We start from the raw sequence: 18,574 nt of genomic DNA on the forward strand, positions 1-18,574 counted from the left end.
GACTGTTTGAAAAGTGGTAGGTTGTAGTTTTCCAAGTACAGCAAGGAACAAAGATTCTAGGAGAGATTAAAAAACAATTTAAAAAATTAAGGCAATTTTGTTTCTAAATTGCATAACAAATTTTGAGTTGGCAGGTTATCTAGTCCAAGTTTCTTGATTTACATTTGAGGAAACTGAAGACCAGGAGGGTTAACTGACTTGCTCAAAGTCACACAGGAACTAATTATAGAGCCAACATTAGAACTCAGGTCTTATACTTCCAAATTCAGCACTTTTTCCTCTGTACCACTCCAAGAAAGTTAACATATTTTATCAACAGAGTAGTTCCAGCGTTATGGGAAACTCACAACTTGAAGTCTTGAGAGAAGGATTTTCCCCCTGTATAGCAATTTTTACATTTTCTTTTAAAAATAAAATTTTATTTGATAGTTTTTATTTTTACATTGCCTAAAGTTCCTTCTGTTCCTTCTTCATTAAATAACAACAAAACCACAAACAAAAAACATTCACTTGCTTGGAAGATGGCATTTATATACAAGTATTGCAACCAGTTTTTTCAGGACTGTCCTTTTATCTTCCTGCAAACAAAATTTACCACTTTCTCTTGTGCTAAATACTAGTCTAAGGAGTGCACTCAGACACAAAGCAAAGGATAAAGTGTCCAGGGGTGCGGATCAGCCTAAGGAGATTTATCTAATTCATGTCTCCAGGCTGCTTACTATCTTCTCCGCCAGTAACAACTGTCTATTGTGTTGCTGGCTTCAGTGTGCTCTCCTTCCGCACCAGCACTAAGATTTTCGCATTTGGGGATACAGGATTATCTCCACCAAAAACCCACGTCCCTCTTCCTCCGTCCCATTGCAGGTTAACCATCTGGAAAAATAAGCCCCGATCCCCCTTAGCCTGTCTCCCCGCTTCCTCTCTTCTCCTTGCTCAATTTTCCAACGAGAACAGAGAAATTCAACCCTCACATCCAAGCTTCTAGCCCCTGAAAGGTAACCGGGCATGCTCACTGAGTCTCTTCCAAGGAGAAAGTGTCTTGTTGTAGTGGTGTCCTGAGACCGGGAGGTGCCGCTGCGCCCCTGCTTCCTTCCATTCGCCTGACCCAGCGGAGAAAGTTGGGCTCCAGGAAAGGCAAAGGAAAGGAGGGACGGAGCCGGAGAGTGTAGAGGGGAGGGGAGGCGGGAGGCGGGGGGGTGAAGAAGGAGAGTGGTGTGGGAGGGGGACGCCAGGAGCGTGTGTCACTCGCTCACTCCACTCCCTCTGTGTATATAGGATGTGCTGAATGGTGCTCTTCAGATCCGCGGCGGTCGCGGAGGAGGCAGCGGAGGAGGAGCAGGAGCCTGAGCCCCAGTCTAGCCCGAGCAGGCGGCAGCGGCAGCAGCGGGAGCAGCAGCAGCGGGAGCAGCAGCTACGGTTACAGCTGGCTCCCTCGCGCCCCGTCCCTCCTGGTCCGCTGGCCAAGCCTCAGTGCCTGGTTCGTCCCTGGCTCTTCCGTGCTCGCTCGCCCTTGTGTTCTCGGCATCTGCTGCTGTTCCCCGACGGGCGCCTGACACCACTTTCCACGGAGGGCATGGACCCACGCTTCTCCGCCTGCTCTGCACTCCTGCGCTGAGCCACCTTCCCCTCGGCGAACCGAAAGGAGGAAAAAGAGAGGAGGGCTGGGGGGAAAGCCAAAAGAACCCCCCTTTCCCAAATCAATCCAAACCCCAATCCCACCCCCTCTCTGTCTCATCCCACTTCTCTCCCCTTCTCGGATCGTCTTTTCTCTTCTGCTGGGAAGCCTCCATGTGTGTAAATGGCCGGGGCACAGCCAGGAGTTCACGCTTTGCAACTCAAACCTGTCAGTGTCTCTGACAACCTGAAGAAAGGCATCAAATTTGTCAAATGGGATGATGTAAGTAGCCTCTTAGGTCTGTTTGTTGAGTTCTCGGCTGTTGTCCTCTCTTGGCGGGGGAGGGGGTTGTGGGGGTGGGGAAGGTGGGAAGAAACACACTCGTTATGCAATGGGCAGAGTGAATCGATAAGGGTGCCAGAAAGTACACATGTTGGAAACTGCACAGGCAGTAAAAGGGCAGAAATTACTCCAGGCAGTGTGTGTGTGTGTGTGTGTGTGTGTGTGTGTGTGTGTGTGTCAGTGTTTAGTATTTTACATCCTTAAGAGCAGAAAGCAAAGAGATGAGGATTTTTCAAAATTGCCATGCTAATACCTATGACAAGGCTTACATTGCCTTGACAGGTCATTATAGTTTGAAAAGTGATGTGTATGATACTTCTGACCAGGGAGAAAAGTGTCCTTAATGTGCATTGGGAGAAGGAAGCTTCTTTTTCCTCCTATAAACGCACAACTCCCAAGTCCTCCATCATTCCTCCAGAAAATGACCATTTGGTACTCTGAGTTATTAATTCGAGAATGGCAAGCTGCTCAGTTGTACCCATTAAAGTGATCTGACACCAGACATCACGGGCTCACACCACAGGTTGTTTGCTCCCAAACTTAAGTCTCTGTCTTCTTGAAAGTAGGGGCTCTGGAGAAAGGCTAATGGTAGACAGGGAGCACAGGGAAATAAAGTGACATTTTGTGAATTGACTGGGGGAAGAGTCAATGGCTTGGAAGGTACTGCTTGCTAATTTTCTAGAGCTTCCATGGCTTTTAAGGCAATAGCTTGAAAAGACCCTGCTGTGAAGTTTTACCCTGCAGTGTCTAGGGGCCCAGCATGGTAGAGGAGACAATAGAGCAAGGAAAGAATGTAGATGAGAATTGTCATAATTTTAGGGCCCCACAGGGCACTGAGAGTTTTTCACCTAAGAATCTAAACATGACATTGGTCCTCAAAAGGCATAAATTAGACACACACATCCCCCACAAAATATTGAGGGAATAAGTTTGGACTGACAATAGGGAATTAATTTTTATTAATACTACATCCTTGATTTCATTCAGAATTTATTGGTATGAATTATTCATTTTGATAAACATGAGACTTCCAGGGTTGAGGGAGATTTAAGTCCAAATGATTGAGGCACCTCTTAATCAGGAGTAATTATAGGACAATTGGGTACCCTTCTTGTTGAAAATGTTTTCCACTCAGCAAATTATAGCCTATTATCCTTCAGGACATTTCCCTTTTAATCTTCTTATGCCATTTCTCTTCTGTGTGAAAATAATTTAGACGGTCCAGGTAGAGAATCCAGTTACTTAATCCAGTATATTTGTTTCTATATTTTGTGCAGTTGGAAGTATGAATAGATTATATAATAAAATCGTATATCCTTTCAACTCCCCTTTTCTGGTGTAATAGGACTTTTTTGGGGGGATGCATAAATAATTTAGAATCTAATCAACATGTTCAAAGAATCAAACTTGTTGTGTCAACAAGTCCATCAATAAAGCTGATATTTCTTATAGAGTTTTATTCACATTCAGTCCCACTTGACAGAGAATTGGTGTAATCAGAACTACCTAAGGAGACACCTGTAACCAAGGTATAGCAGACTAAAATAAGATGTCTTAGTGTAAACTATAAGTTCCTTTACCCTGTTTTTCTATAACCACATACTTTATGCAAAATCTCTTTGCTTTTTTATTTGATTTGCATGCTACCACAGAAATAAGTTAGACTATAGTGGAAAGAAAGGTAAACTGTTCAGCCACAACAAGATTCAGACTAAGGGTAAGCAAGGTACTTAACTAGAGTTCAACGCGTAGAGGGGCTGCAATTCAGGGCATTTAAAATGTTACTTTTCATAAATGTACATATTTCTGAGGTCAGAAAATTCTGATCTCTGTGGCTTATTGTATTTTACCAGTAAGTCTGAAAGCTTGTAGTGGACAGCAGCACAGAAGATGCACAAATTTTAAAACCTTGTCTACTGAGCGCACACATTGTGCCTTTTCAGTTCTGATTAGAGGTTTTGGTTTCTAACCCTACCTCTCCTTTAGTTTGATAGGTGACATCCCATTCCATTTTGGGTCTCATTCTTATTTGTTCAGTGGAGAACTTACCTGCCTTGGAACAGAACAGAATTCCCTGTGTGGATGCGGAACTGATTTATGGGTGTTTTCTGGATCACAAGTGGTCAAGTATTTGAGAATTGCCTTGTTCATCCCTGTGTTACGTTTAGTCCAGACTACTAACCTTAGTCTATATCTTTTCCACCTGAAGACAGGGAGAGGATCAAAGTGGCCTTTGGGATTAATATAGCTTAGGTCACTTAATGTATGTTTTGCAGTAACTGAACTAGAAATACTAGGCTATGGGTTGAAAAGCCTGGGTTTTAGTCTTGGCCCTGGCCATTAGTGTCTCAGAGACTCTCTCTGAGTCTCAGCTTCCTTAGCCATAAAATGAAATTATTATTATATCAAATGAGATAACATATGACAGTATATTGAAAAGCTATAGAATCTTCTACAAATATATAATAAAATAACTAACATTTATATAATACTTTTCTATTTACCACCTCCCCCACACATACCTTCCATTTTGCTAATTTGATCTTCATGATAAATGTACCACAAAACCCATACAAATTTTATCTTAAAATCTTTAAAAGTTTGGAGAAGCCCCTTGAGTGCTGATGAGTACTGATGATCTCCACACTGAGGACATGGAAACATGGAAATTCTTCAAAAATGTAATAAAGTCTAAGGAATCCATTTGCTTCTCCAGGGATCTTTTGGGACAGTATGATCTCTGTTCCTACAGGCTTAATTCAGAAACAAAATTCCCTAACAATTGCTTGTAAAAATAAAAATGTAAATAGAAATTTGACTTCAGAATCCTATACAATAGAACTATGAGGAAGGAAGGAACATTGAGAAGTCATTTGAACTATCTCTTTACATTTAAACAGGATACCCAAGTACTGTGGCAAGTAGAAAATCCCTGTTCTTGAGGATTTACCATCTAGTTGGAAGAGATGAGATGTAAATATTTGAAATAACTGAAGATCTCTAACTTGATCAGACTGCAATGGTTACCATCATGTCCTTCAGACTGCTTGGTGTTATCCCAAAGTAATTAGCCCGATTTTCTGAATGATATGTGGGAGGCATAAAGGACTTATATGATGCATCCCTAAACTCACATTATAAAAAATATTAAGCACCATAGCGATTTTGAAGGTTATTACAAGTCGGGATTATTTAATTTTTCATTTGTTTTTGTGATCCCTGGATCTAACACAGTCCCTAACACAGGATAGGTGTTTATTCAATGCTTGTTGATTAATGAATCAATTCATAGATCAGAATACATTTTCCCACAGTCCCAAATTTTATCAATGATTGGGTAAATGCATATAGACAAGGAATACTTTCCCCCTGACCACCTCTGAAGGGGTTATTCAACTTCAAGTGGAGCTGGTACAAGTACATACCATATAGTAAGGAAATTTCTTTCAGTTGTATTTTTTAGCACAGGCATTATTTTACTCAAAGAGACCTTTATCAAAGCTTCCAAGGGGCATTTGGAATCAAATCCAATACAGGACAAACCAACAAGCATTTGTTAGGAGGACTACTATGTTCAAGGCGCTGTAGTAGATTGTTAGAGTATTAGAACAATGAAAAAACAATCCCTCCCGTAAAGGAAATACAGTGCTAGATTTGGAGTGACAGGCCCTAGGGCAAAATCTTGGTTCTCCCACTTACTATATTTGTGATGTTGGGCAAGTCGCTTAACCTTTCTATGAGACCTGGTTTCCTCTTTCATCAGATGAAGGGGTTGGATTAGATGTCCTCAACGATCCTTTCCATTTCTAAAGCCTATGATATTCTACTGCAAAGATACAACCTACATGCGGACATGTTGGTTTGAGGCTAGGGGGAACACCAGGAAAGGAGATCAGTGAAGGTTTCTCATAATAAATGGCCTATGAGCTGAGAACTGGGGGAAACTCGAGATTCTAAAATGTGGAGGTGAGGAGGGAGTGCCTTCCAGCATGGGAACAGCTTGTTCAGAGTCCCGGAGCAGGAGATGGAATGTTCAGTTCAGGGAACAGCATGTTGGGCAGTTTGGCTGGAATGTGGAGTATGTGAATGAGAATAACGTGAAATCAGCCTGGAAAGGTAGATTGTAGACAGATTGTTGTTGTTCAGTCATTTCGGTCATGTTAGACTCTTCATGACCCCATTTGGGATTTTCTTTGTAGAGATAGTAGAGTGGTTTGCCATTTCCTTCTCCAGCTCATTTTACAGTTTAGGAAACTGAAGTAAATAGGGTTTAAATGACTTGCCTACCATCACACAGCTAGTAAGTGTCTAAGGCCAGATTTGAACCCGGGAAGATGAGTCTTTCTGACTCCAGGCCCAGCACTGTGCTACCTTGAAACTTAACTGAATGATACTAATCAGTATGTTATCAATGATTTTTCTTCCATGAACACAGTTCATCAGCTTCAAAGAACATGTTTATTTATATGTTAAACAAAACAAATTAGCACCTGCCAATGAGAAGGCTTTCTTCAGAGAGCTGTCAAGCTTCCTTCTTTTATTATAATGTGTTAAGTAGGACTCTGTGTAGACATTAGCTCTAGTAATTTCCCATCTTACATACCCTTGAAGCTCAAGGCAAATGCTCTCAATAGGTGCCAATGATTCCTTTTGTCCCTCTCCCCAGCTTTCAGTGGGTAGTATTTGTCTTCATTTCTCTTGGTTTTGCAAAGATTTCACAGGGTTCAATTTGATACATATTTATTCATGTCTCATTAGCTGCAAGATATCCTATTAGGCTTTGGGGATGCAAAAAAGAGAAAGGAACAGTCCTTGTTCTAGAAAAGTTTACAGTCTACTGGTAAGACTGTGTATATACACAGAAAAGCAGATGTATACAAAAGAAATACAAAGAAATTTAATTTTGTGTATGGGAGAACACCAATGTTTAGGGGAGGTTGAGGAAAGACCTCTTGGCAAGGAGGGCAGATTATGTAAAGACACTTCAGCCAGAGATCCAATGCTCAGTTTGGGGAACAGTAATTAGACCAATTTGGCTAGAACGTAGACTGTGTGAGGGAGAGTGATGTGCAGTGGAGTCTGGAAAGCAAAGCTGGAGCCAGATTGTAAAGGGCTTTAAATGAAAAGCAATGGAAGATTGTTTTTCTCCCTGAAAGGCAATGGAAGAGTCTTGAGCAGGGGTGGAACATGGTCAGACCTATGCTTTTGGAATGTTGATTTGGCAGCTGTGTGGACCATGGATTGGAGAAAGGGAGAGTCAGGGAGGATTAATTAGGAGGTTCTTGTAATCAAGCAGACAAGAAGTGATGAGAGAAACATTTCGAGTGGAAAGGAGATGGGTTCAAGAGATAGAGAGGTAGAATTGGCAGTACTTGGAAACTTGTTTTTTCTTATTGGTGGAGGTGATTAAAGAGCCAAAGATGACTCCATTTCTTCAGCATCTTGTGACTGCCAGGATAGAGAAGTCCTATTGACAGACATTGGATAGTTTGGAGGAGAGATGGAGTAAAGAGAATTAATTTTGTTTTTTATATGTTGAGTTTAAGATGCCTGTGAGACATCTGTTTGGAGATACCCAACAGACTGTTGGTGATTCAGGATTAGAGCCAAGCAGAGAGACTAGGGAGAGAAGATGTACGGATCTGGGAGATCTGGGTAAGATCTTAGATTTAGAGTAGATGGTTAGAACCAAGAGTCACAGAATAGGAAGGGACCTCAGTGACAGTCTAGTCCAGCATATACTGTCATTTCCTCTCCTTATTCCCATCACAACAAGTAAGTGACTGAGGTAGGATTTGAATTTATTTCTTTCTGCCTTCAAATATGGTATCTTATCCATCACACCACATTGCCTCTCTATATTTGAATCTTTGGGAACTGATGAAGTAACTAAAAGTGATAGTGGAGAGAGAAAGGTGCCCAGGAAAAGGCTTTTTGGGAAACTCATAGTTATGTAGTATGATATGGATGATCTTTTCAGATCCTGGCAATTTTAGGATAATTCAAGTTTGACTAGCATGAGACCTATTTGAGTCTGGATTTGTTTGGGGTTAGAAAACTTGGTTTTGTTTTTTTGGCTCTTCTACTACTTATGTGACCTTGGACAAACCACTTTCCCTCTCTCAGGCTTCATTTTCATCATCTGTAAAATGAATGGGATGTATTATATTATCTCTATATGATGGTACTGTGGACCTCCTGAATTAGAACCCTATTAAATCACACAGGTTGCCATTCTGTGGATATACCATAGGTCAAATCATATTTTCTTCTCCTACTCCTAAACTTAAACACAGTAAGAGCTTAATAAAATATGATTGAACTGTATCCCCAAAGCTGTCTTGCTCCACCAATATTGAAAACAATCTTCCCACTGCTATAACTCTTATTTAACATTGCTATAATATTAATTTGTTTCTCTGGGTGATGGATAAGGGTCTTCAGGCTTCTGTGTCCTCAGATAGCTAGATTTATATGGGAGAATGATCTCCACTTTTATCATGGGTCAAGATACTTTATGTCTGGGAACATGCTGAGCATAAAATAAGGCACAAACAAGGTTACAAAAGGAGTAGGCAAGGGATTGTGGCACAGGGCAAAAGGTATAGGACTTGCAGTCAGAGAACCTAGGTTTGAGGTTTGTTCCTACATATATCACCTGCCACATATATAAAGATCATATGAAACAATGCATGTAAAGTGTTTTGTAAAATTCAAAGGGCTATGCATATATCAGCAATTATGATGACTAAGGGTCCTTCAAAATCCAGAGTTTGATTCTATGACTAACAATTTTACCATAGGGCTCTTAGGCTCCTTTATTCTCCACCCTAAAATTAGCTGTTCTGTGCACAAAAATTGGTGGTTAGCAATGACAGCTTTTGTTTTCCAGTTGCTTTAGTATTTAGAAAAATCTCTAGAATAGGTATTTGTCCAATCATTAATGCTTGTCACCTCTACCCTATATCAAATTCCTTAAGAGGGATGCTCTACAGACTGTAATAGCAACTTTTGGTTGGGAAGGGGAGGATCAAGCTCGATATTAAGTGTTGGATGCTTACTATGTATTTTGGTGGTGAAAGACCCCATACCCAATGATCACCCCAAGCTCAAAAAATGTACAACTTTATTTACAACATTTTTTCTTTCTTTTGGTCATTATCTTTGATTTAATAAATCTGGGAAACTCCTTGTAGAAACTCCCTCCATTAATGAAAATTGACACTTATAGTAACTTATAGTATTAGACAGTTTCCATGGACAGCATGAGTTGTCTGTGGTCACCCAACTTGTTATGTGTCAGAGGAAGTTCTTAATCTCAGGTTTTCCTCAATCAAAATCTATCCCTCTACCTACTATGCCTTGCTGCCTCCCTTATAGTTACTTCATTAATTATTGGATAGAAAATACGTTTTTCTTTTTACCTTCTTTCTTTTTTTGCCTTTTGAAAATTTTTATCCTTTTTGAGGTAAAATAGTGCAGTGGAAAGGACAGATTTTGAATCAGAGGACCTGAGTTCAAATCCTGTTTTTGCCACTATTGTGTTATCTTGGGCAATTCACACAACTGCTGTGAGGCTCAGTTTCCTCATCTATAAAATGAGGGGATTGGACAAGATGACTTTGAAAGGTTCTTCTAGCTTTAAATTTCTAATATTATGATTATATGGAATGACAACTCAGCCCTAATTTTCTCAACTATAAAATGAGTGAATTAGATTAGCCTACCTTCAAGGTCCCTTCCATCTCTCAATCTATGATTTTGTGTTTTAAAGAAAATTATTCTATGTTGTAATAAAATAAACCCATTTTATTCAAATATAAGAATTTTTAAAATGATCTGTTATTCCTATTTTAATTCCTTGATATTTTGATAGGATCTTAATGTGAAAGAGAAAGAAGCTAGAATTAGTCCTCTATGCCAAGAGTGAATTAGCATTCTAAAGGGTTCTGTAGTATCCTTAATTACCAGAGCCACTTCCTTCAGGAGTAAAAAATGTTTTGGAATATAGGTTTACATTTATGTTCTTCAGGCAAATAGTCCCCAGAAGCCAATATAAGAAAATAGCAAGAATATATAAAGACTCGGAATCTTCTCAGCATAGCTACTAAAGCATGGCTATGACTTCCATATTAGATGTGATTTTTCAAGATAATTTCCCAAATGACACGATGCAGAAAGCCAACGACAAGGTTAACATTGAAGCAGAGCTGAAAGTACAGTGAGCCAAGTGGGTATGAAGTCCTAGAATTGGTGCTAGAAAGGGAGCAAGAAGACTGGAATAAATGACAAACCTGGAATGAGGAAGCTAATAGGGTTGAGTTGATGGTAGTTGTTGCTTTCATCTCTACTTATCTATTTCCCACTAAATCATATGTGCACAGTAGCCTTAGAATGAAGTCTGGGAAAGTCAGCATATGTGATAAACATTTTGGAATCAGAAACATTTAAACTTAGCTCCAATAATACAGTGGTGTGACATTTCCTGAAGTCTGGTTTGGGTTTTTTTTTTGGCTTAAAATATGGATTAATTCTATGACCTTATTGAAATATGTATTTATTTTCTAATCCTATGTTGAAGGCACTTTTACTTTATCTTCCCATGCAATCCCATTACTATTTGTAGTTCATAAAGATCAATGGCCCAGATTATCACTCTAATAATGCTGTTTTTTCCACTTTAAAGTTTATCCTATCAGTAAATAATGATCTGATTATTTATACCAGCAGCTGCGTTTATATGGGATTGGGACATTTTGCTTTTTAACTTTGAACCCAGTAACCTACAGTTAACAAGAAACAATTCTGATAAGGAAACACTTAGCCTGCACTGATAGTGCCAGTGGAAAATGGAACAATATTCAGTTGTGAGTAGTTGACTAACAGTATAGACATCTGCCTAAATAAGCATTATTTGAAATTTAAAATGCTAGTTCTCATATTGCCAGAGCTATAATTAGGTTTGTAGAGCTTTTTACATAGAATCACAAACTTCATGTACTTTTTCCAAAGCATTATCAGATGTCCTGGTGTCCTGACCCTGTTTCTATCTACCAATGTATGATTAGTGCCATGTGTCTCTATATATCATTTGGCTGTAAAAATCCTATCTAAAGCCAAATACACTCATAATCCAGACAAACCCAATGATTTCCTTGAAAATGTAATTGAAATATAATATAAAAAGGCCAACCTTATTAAAATTCTTGCTGGTTTATGTCCTGATTACTTTGAGGCATAATGTCTGATAGCCACTGTGTCCTAGGCATATTCATATGATTTAATCTCTGGGAATATAAACACTGATACACATATATTTTTCAATAGTATAGAAAAACATCACATTTCAACTTATATGCTTATCCAGACACAGATCAATTTATTGTACATAAGAAAAGCCTATTAAAAAGATATGTATTTAGTATTAAAGTGGAATTTCTAGAAATCTACGTCTGTTTTTCATTTCAAGGGTTGAATGAGTTCACCATGTTTGGTTACATTTTGCTTCATTTATTTCCAACTACAGTTATGGGATCAAGAGGTGAAAATGGATCCATTTTTAAAAGAAATGGTTCTTACCTGAACTAGTTATGGTACCTTGGTTACCATGTACTTAGGAAATACAGATACTTAAGGATCTCAAAGAACATATTTTATTAGTTCAGAAAGCTAAGCTCATCTTCAGTAAACTCTATGAGAAATAGGGAAGGGGAAAGTAATATTAATTTGACTTTCTTAGGTAAGATTCAGAAAAGGTACCACAAGGCCATGTAGCAAGCACTTGTCAGAAGTGACAGAAAACGAGGATATCAAATTAGCTCTTCTGCTAAGATGTAAATGTTAAATATTATTCTTCTTCTTGTTAGCTGTTCACTAACATTCTTTCTAGATTTGTCTATTCTTTGATTTTTTTAAGAACCAAAGTGTTGTGCATCCTGGATAATTTCTGCTATCAGCATCAAATCTAAGGACATTCCCTGGTGCTGTGTTAGAATGCTTCTCTTGAAGGGGTAAGGATGTGAATGTGTTGTAAGATTAAGCTTTGGTGTGGAGTTCAAAATGGATCCACATTAAACCAAATTATTTGCTTGTCCTTTTTTCTTTCTTTAAATCACACATCCACATTATGATTTTATCCCCTCTCACTGATACCTTTAGGATAACATTTTTCATGGTGGTAGTAGAAAGTATATTTTGGCATGTACTTGGGAGGACATAGATATGAATAGTTGTGAATAGTTGGCTGATGCCATGTGGGAGATACAGGACCAATGCATAAATACAAGTGTATTTTCTGGAGTTTTTGCAAATATCACACATTGCTTTCCCAATGTGGAAACAGCTATGTTGGCAGGCACTTGTTCAATAATGATGTTAAATAAATGGAATTTTTTCCAGAACCTGACTGACTAGATTTCTGTATGCCTAGCATTACACTACGGTAGTACTTCCCGACCTGTACATCCTGCTTATATAGTTTGTATTTTACTTAACCTCCTCAGGGAATGGCCCATGTTAATTGATGGGAATGGATGTGGGATAGGATTAAGGAGAGGAGTTAAATCTTCGAAAAGCATAAAATGAGGAACATAATAGACAGGAAAATTGAGATTAGGAATTTAAAATATACCTGCTTAAGGGCAAACCTTAAGGTGGGTTCTGATTCATCAAAAAAAGGGAAAAATAAGAATTAACAGAGGATAGAGAAGAATGGTAAAGAGATTTAATGTGTAGTGGGCTCAGTTATAGTCACACATAGGGAAACTAAATGAGGCGTCCAGTTGGCAAAGATATACGTATACCAAGGAGGTCTTGGCAACACACTGCTTATTCACTATATGGTTAGGGAAATACAGAGTGTTTGGTATGGATCTTGATGTTACATTGGGCCATACCTTATCTCCCAGCAGACTTCCTATCCATTTTGATTAGCTTTTCTATTCATTATTTAGAGTATTAAAATATTTCACGTAGTAAGATGGAACTGCACATTGTAAGAGTATATGAGCAGTAATGTTCATTGTCATTTAAAAGTTTAATTTCAGATCACAGTATCTCCTCTGGGCTATTCCCCCCAACTTGTACTTATACTCTCAGGTTGGGGTCTCCAGAGCATGTCTACTACTACTGCTCAGGATTCTAAGGGTAACACTGAGTGGATGGGTTTTTAGTCCTGTCATTCATGATTCTCTATATTTTACATATTTGAAACTTGATCATGCCTGACAATGGTTATGTTATATCAATTGAGGTAGGGAGTGTGGAAAATTCCTCTTGAACTCTCCTTTCCCCCTACCCAGTTAAACATTTGCTGTCCTCAGCAAATAATCTGTAGTCCACAATCTAAAATTCTGAATAGTTCTCTAGTGACTTGGAGAGGTTTCAAGCATTATCCTTTTCTAGTATCTTCCCCAGTGACTTTGTCTAAAGTGTTTCAGAAAAAAATCTATGTGAAACAATTCATAAACAAATGGAAATTAATATTTACATATTTCTGAACACATGGTGATCATGGTGATATAACTTAACCAACAGATATCATTTTATACAATTTCCATTGCTGATTGCCTGTGTTTGTGCTTTCAGAACTATCCGCAATCTAAAGACAATAGATATTGCAAAGAAAAAGAAAAATCAAGCATCTCCTCCCCCTCCCCCACCCCAGAGAGAAATCCTGGTCTCTAGGGAATGTTCATAGCACTTGGGGCACTCACCACAGTGATCAGGGACCTGGGGCCAACTAGAAGTCACTCTTCTCAGGTGAGGAACCAAGTTGTCCTGGGTGAAAATTTATCCATGATGATAAATCATCTCCAAGTACCCATTCGTTTCTATATAGAGTACAACAAAATGTCTTCAGTAATCCTTTTCACACATAAGTTGAGCCCACAAGAGGCCCAGGCATAAATTTCCCCTAAGTCCCTTTATCATAGGACACCTGCCATGGAATAGGACAATACAAATGGAATTTCTAGTTTAGCCCTTACTAGAATAATCAAGTTATCTTTAAACAAAAACAAACTCAGAAAAGCTCCAGAGAGATGTGAGACTGTCACTCATCCAACTAGTGCTTGAACTGCCAACTTCAAGCCCTGGAGGATAGTTACTATTCCTAATCAGTATTCTGGAGATAACCTTGAATGGCTAGGTTTTTAGCATTAACTTATCAGCCCCCATCAGTGTATTTCTGAATGATAATCAGTCAAACTTAATTAGTTTTTTAATTGTTTTTTAGCAAAAGGTATTTACTAAGGTGGTATAGTAAAACAGTTACTATAAAATCTTCCTTCTAAACTGGGACATCCTCTTCCTTTGCTCTCACAGAGTTCCTGAGGAGACTGGGGTCACTATGAATTTAATGAAGCACATCTGTAATGTACACATGTGGGAAAGGGATAACTCACAATTCCAGGTTACTGGAAGTCCCTTTCTCTCTTTGTAGAGTCACTATTAAATCCCCCTTAGGTGTAGCTCTTTGCTGGGTTCTGAGGTTAGATGCCTTTCTAGAATCTGTATCCATCACCATATTTGCCATGAGGGGTCATACTCCTTTAAAGTGCTTTCTTGCCTGGGTGAATGGCGATTTGTATCTTTGCATATCATCAAGGGCAGCTAGGTTGCACAGTGGATACAGGGGCAGACTGGAATCAGGAAAATCTGAATTCAAATCTCAATGGAAATAATGAGGAAAAAAAACACAAATGAAGGAGGCATAGCTTTACTAGACAAATTACATTATAAAGTATGTTGTTAACAAAATTTTTTGGTATTGATTAAAAAACAGAAAAGTAGGTCAGTGGAACAGACTTGACAGTGAGAAGGAGGAGTTGAAAACAGCAATCTAGTGTTTGATAAACATAAATTACTAAAGGGCTATTGATTACATCTTCTCCCAGAAGATTGTTCCAATTGTCATTAAATCTTCATTTTTCTGCTTCCTGCCAACAAACACTACCAAGTCTCCCCAATCCTTTGAAAAATAACCCTTCCAAAAATCACATGAACTCTTCCCGCATACCTTTGCCCCTTTATCAACCTAAAAGTTGTCTATACGCATTGTCTCTACTTTTCTCCCTCACTCTCTTCTGGAATCTAACTCATTACTCAACTGAAACTATTTTCTACAAAGTCACTAATATCTTTTCAATTGCCAAAACTAAAGTGTTTTTCTTAATCCTCTTCCTCATGATGTCTCTGCATTAGTTGATGTTGCCACCTCCTCTTTCTGGACTTCCTCCTCTCTGGGACTTTTTGTGACACTCTTCTCTCTAGGCCCTGCACACACACACACACACACACACACACACACACACACACACACACAGGCGCGCGCACATGCACACACACTGCACACAACACACATGTATGTATCTGATGCTATGCCCATTAACTCTAAGTATAGCTCAAGGTGTTTCCCTGGACCCTAATTTATTTTCTTTCTATATTTTTTCACTTGTGACCTTATCAGGTTTCATTATTATTTCTACCCAGGCCACTCTGTCAGAAATTCCCTCGTATTTCTCTCCACTCATTATCACACACACATCATCAGTTAAACCTGTCATCTTCTATTGCCTAGACTATTGTAATAACCTTCTAAATATTCTTCCTCCTACATCTCTCCGCCATCCAACCTATTTTCAATCACTTACCAAAGCAGTTTTCCTAAAGTGCAGATCTGGCCATGTCACTCCTCACTGCTCAATAAACCCTAGTGGATTTCTCCTGTCTTTTGGGATCAAATATAAACTCCTCTTTGGCACTTAAAGATCTTTAAAATCTTGCCCCTTCCTATCTTTCCAGCTTTTTTTACACATTAGTCCTTTCCATGAACTTCACTGCCTGTCTTTTTTGCTGCTCCTTACACAAGGTACTCGGTCTCCATAACGATGCCTTTGCATATGAAGTCTCTCATCTTAAAATACACTCTGTTTTCACCTCCTCCCTTGGAGTTCCTGGTTTCCTTTAAGATTCAGCTCAAGTATCGCTTTCCTCATGAGTTTTTCCTGGTCCCTGTAGCTTCCAGAGCCTCTCTCTCTTAAAGATTGCTTTTTTTATCCTTTACATAGCTTGTTTGTACATATTTATTTGCTTGTCATTTCCTCCACTCGATAGTGATCTCCTTGAGGGCAAGGGACCATTTTTTGACTCTTTTTTATTTTCCTAGCACTTAACACAGTGCTTGGCATATGCTAGGCACTTAATAAATATTATTGACTGATGGTCCTTGGGATGCTTAGAGCAAAAGTAGAAGTGACACTAAAGAGGTTAAGGGAAAATATCAGATTGTATCAAGTACATACAGAAGAGAACAATGTTCAAGGAAATGTAATTTTGTGGGTATTTTGGAACCAATTTGCAAAGTATTCAAAGAAGAGGAAGTTCTCATAATCATGGAATAATCTCAGAACTTATTGGTTCCAAAAATAGTGATCAAGAAAACAGCAGCAAATGTTGACCCATACGCCTACTTTGCCATCTATGCACAATCTTTTGAGGACAATTCATTTATAAATTAAGGCAAAATATCCTTGGTGAGAGTATTAGTAGAAAATAAACAGGCTTTTGCAAATGATATTCCATATTTTAAAATTGACTAAAAGATGTAGAGAATGTAATATCCTATTATGCTTATTGTTTGCTGATTACCTAAATGCATTTGACTCTCTCACAACATGATAATTGCCATCTATATATCAAGACTGCTCACAATTCATTGAAAGATGTACCAAGAGAAATAACACTGTTTAGCGACTCACTGATAATGAACATCAATTAAGACATAAAACAGATAAAGTCATGCCTGTCAGAAGTATTGGTCCCTTTGATGAAGGTGTTCCAGCATAGGGTCCATGCCAAGGAGGGATTCCCTATGGATGGTGAGGTCCTCTAAATGTTCTTATTTATCAGAGGTTTGGCCTATGCCCCCCTTTTCTAAAAAAATTACTCAGTGCCTCCCTGAAAATCTACTTTCTTTAACCCTTTAATGGTTTTTTTTAAAAAAAAATTATGTCATTTCAAAAAATCTAAGATATATTTTTTAAAAAGACACATCTTAAATTTAATAATTTACTGTACATTTGTGGGTTTTCCTGCATTGAAATTTTGATGATGCAATATTGCATCATATAACCATATAGTATCATATTGTAAACAACTCATTGCATGTACATATTCCTGCCGATGCATGTTGGACATACTGACATTGCATGACAGGCTCACCTGCCAACACTTGCTTGTCAAGACCTATTGGCAGACTTGACCACTGGTTGATAATAACTTGCATTTTGTGTGTTTATTTGGAAAAGAATGTAAATTACTGCGACTCTAACTCTGTTACACAACAGATAAAACAGGTGTGAATGGTTTTTCAAAATTTTCTTTTCTTCTTTCCTTATGCTTCCACTTCCCCCTTATTTTTATTCAATGCCCCCAACTGCACCCAAGGCTACTACCCTCCCCCTGGATCATTCCAGCACCCGTCCAGGGAGCTGTATATCCCACTTTGGGAACCTGTGCATATGAATGCCATTGTATTCGTTGTATCAAGCCCCAAAACATCACAGAACAACTTAACAGCAATCATAACAAAAGAATTTGTCTTGTCTATCCATACAGAAAAGACCAAATGGATGAAGAATGTCAATTGCTTAGATTTCAATATGCAACTGAGTGGAAAAATTGTACAGCTTATCCGATAGTATACCTGTAACAGGCAATCCAAATGGACAATGACTTGAGTGGGCCCAAAGTTGAAAAGGAATAGAGCATGCTGGATTGTACTTGGGAAAAGCAAGGTACTTTTATAGATCCCAAGCTTCCTATGATAACTAATACCCATCTTTTAAAGCTGAAACATTTTGACCAGTGTTGCTGTAAGGCAGTTAAATCACTTCCTTTGAAGAACCACAAAGATTAGCCTCACACAGAACATAAAGGAAAGCTACATGGTAGGTGTGAGCAAATGGAAATACAGAGCCTACTATGAACTCTAAAGAACCTAAATAAAGAATGTCAACGCAGAATTGTATTACAGAAAGAGAGGATAGTTTGGTCACATGTCAAGAGCAAAGGATAACAAATAGATGACTGGAGTACTCTTTTTCTGCTGTCACTGTGTCAGGAGAAATTGCAAAAGGCCTCCAGAATGCTGGGTAGACTTTCTGCCCTGAAATTTTAAGAGGAAATGGATAAGTGTCTCACAGGATAGTCAGATACAGATGGGTTGCAATATGCATTGTTGGAGGTGGCTCCTGAACTGATCTTCTGTGAGGATCCATTTGAGGGTTTGAGTTGAGAGTAGCTGAAATATAAGGTGAATTGACACATATATAACATCAAGAGCAATTTCCCAATAGACATATATTCAAATGATACATATAAAATTTTAAAAAGAATTTCAAAGTATAAATGACCATCTGAAACATTTTCCAAATCACCAATTGAAAGAAAATACAAATTAAAACAATGATATTTCACTTCACATTTTGCAAATTGACAAAGATGATAACAATCATGACAGTCAATATTCAGTGGGTTTTGGAAAGACAGTTACACTGTTGGTTTAGCTCTGAATTGGTCCTGTTATTCTGTCTATAAATTTGGAATTAGGAAAGT

General features: G+C 38.5%; 1 protein-coding gene across 1 annotated transcript in view; it reads left to right on the plus strand.

Moving 5' to 3' along the window:
- The first annotated feature begins 1,110 nt into the window (after positions 1–1,110).
- The window catches only part of PLCB1 (phospholipase C beta 1), a 908,098-nt gene continuing 890,634 nt past the window's right edge, over positions 1,111–18,574 (plus strand). Inside the window, exon 1 of the mRNA XM_036749135.1 lies at positions 1,111–1,897. Within this exon, the coding sequence (XP_036605030.1) occupies positions 1,799–1,897 (99 nt within the window). The 5' untranslated portion in view covers positions 1,111–1,798. The remainder of the gene's footprint in view (positions 1,898–18,574) is intronic.

The sequence above is a fragment of the Trichosurus vulpecula genome, chromosome 3 (assembly GCF_011100635.1).
Source record: "Trichosurus vulpecula isolate mTriVul1 chromosome 3, mTriVul1.pri, whole genome shotgun sequence".
In the NCBI taxonomy this organism is placed as follows: Eukaryota; Metazoa; Chordata; class Mammalia; order Diprotodontia; family Phalangeridae; genus Trichosurus; species Trichosurus vulpecula.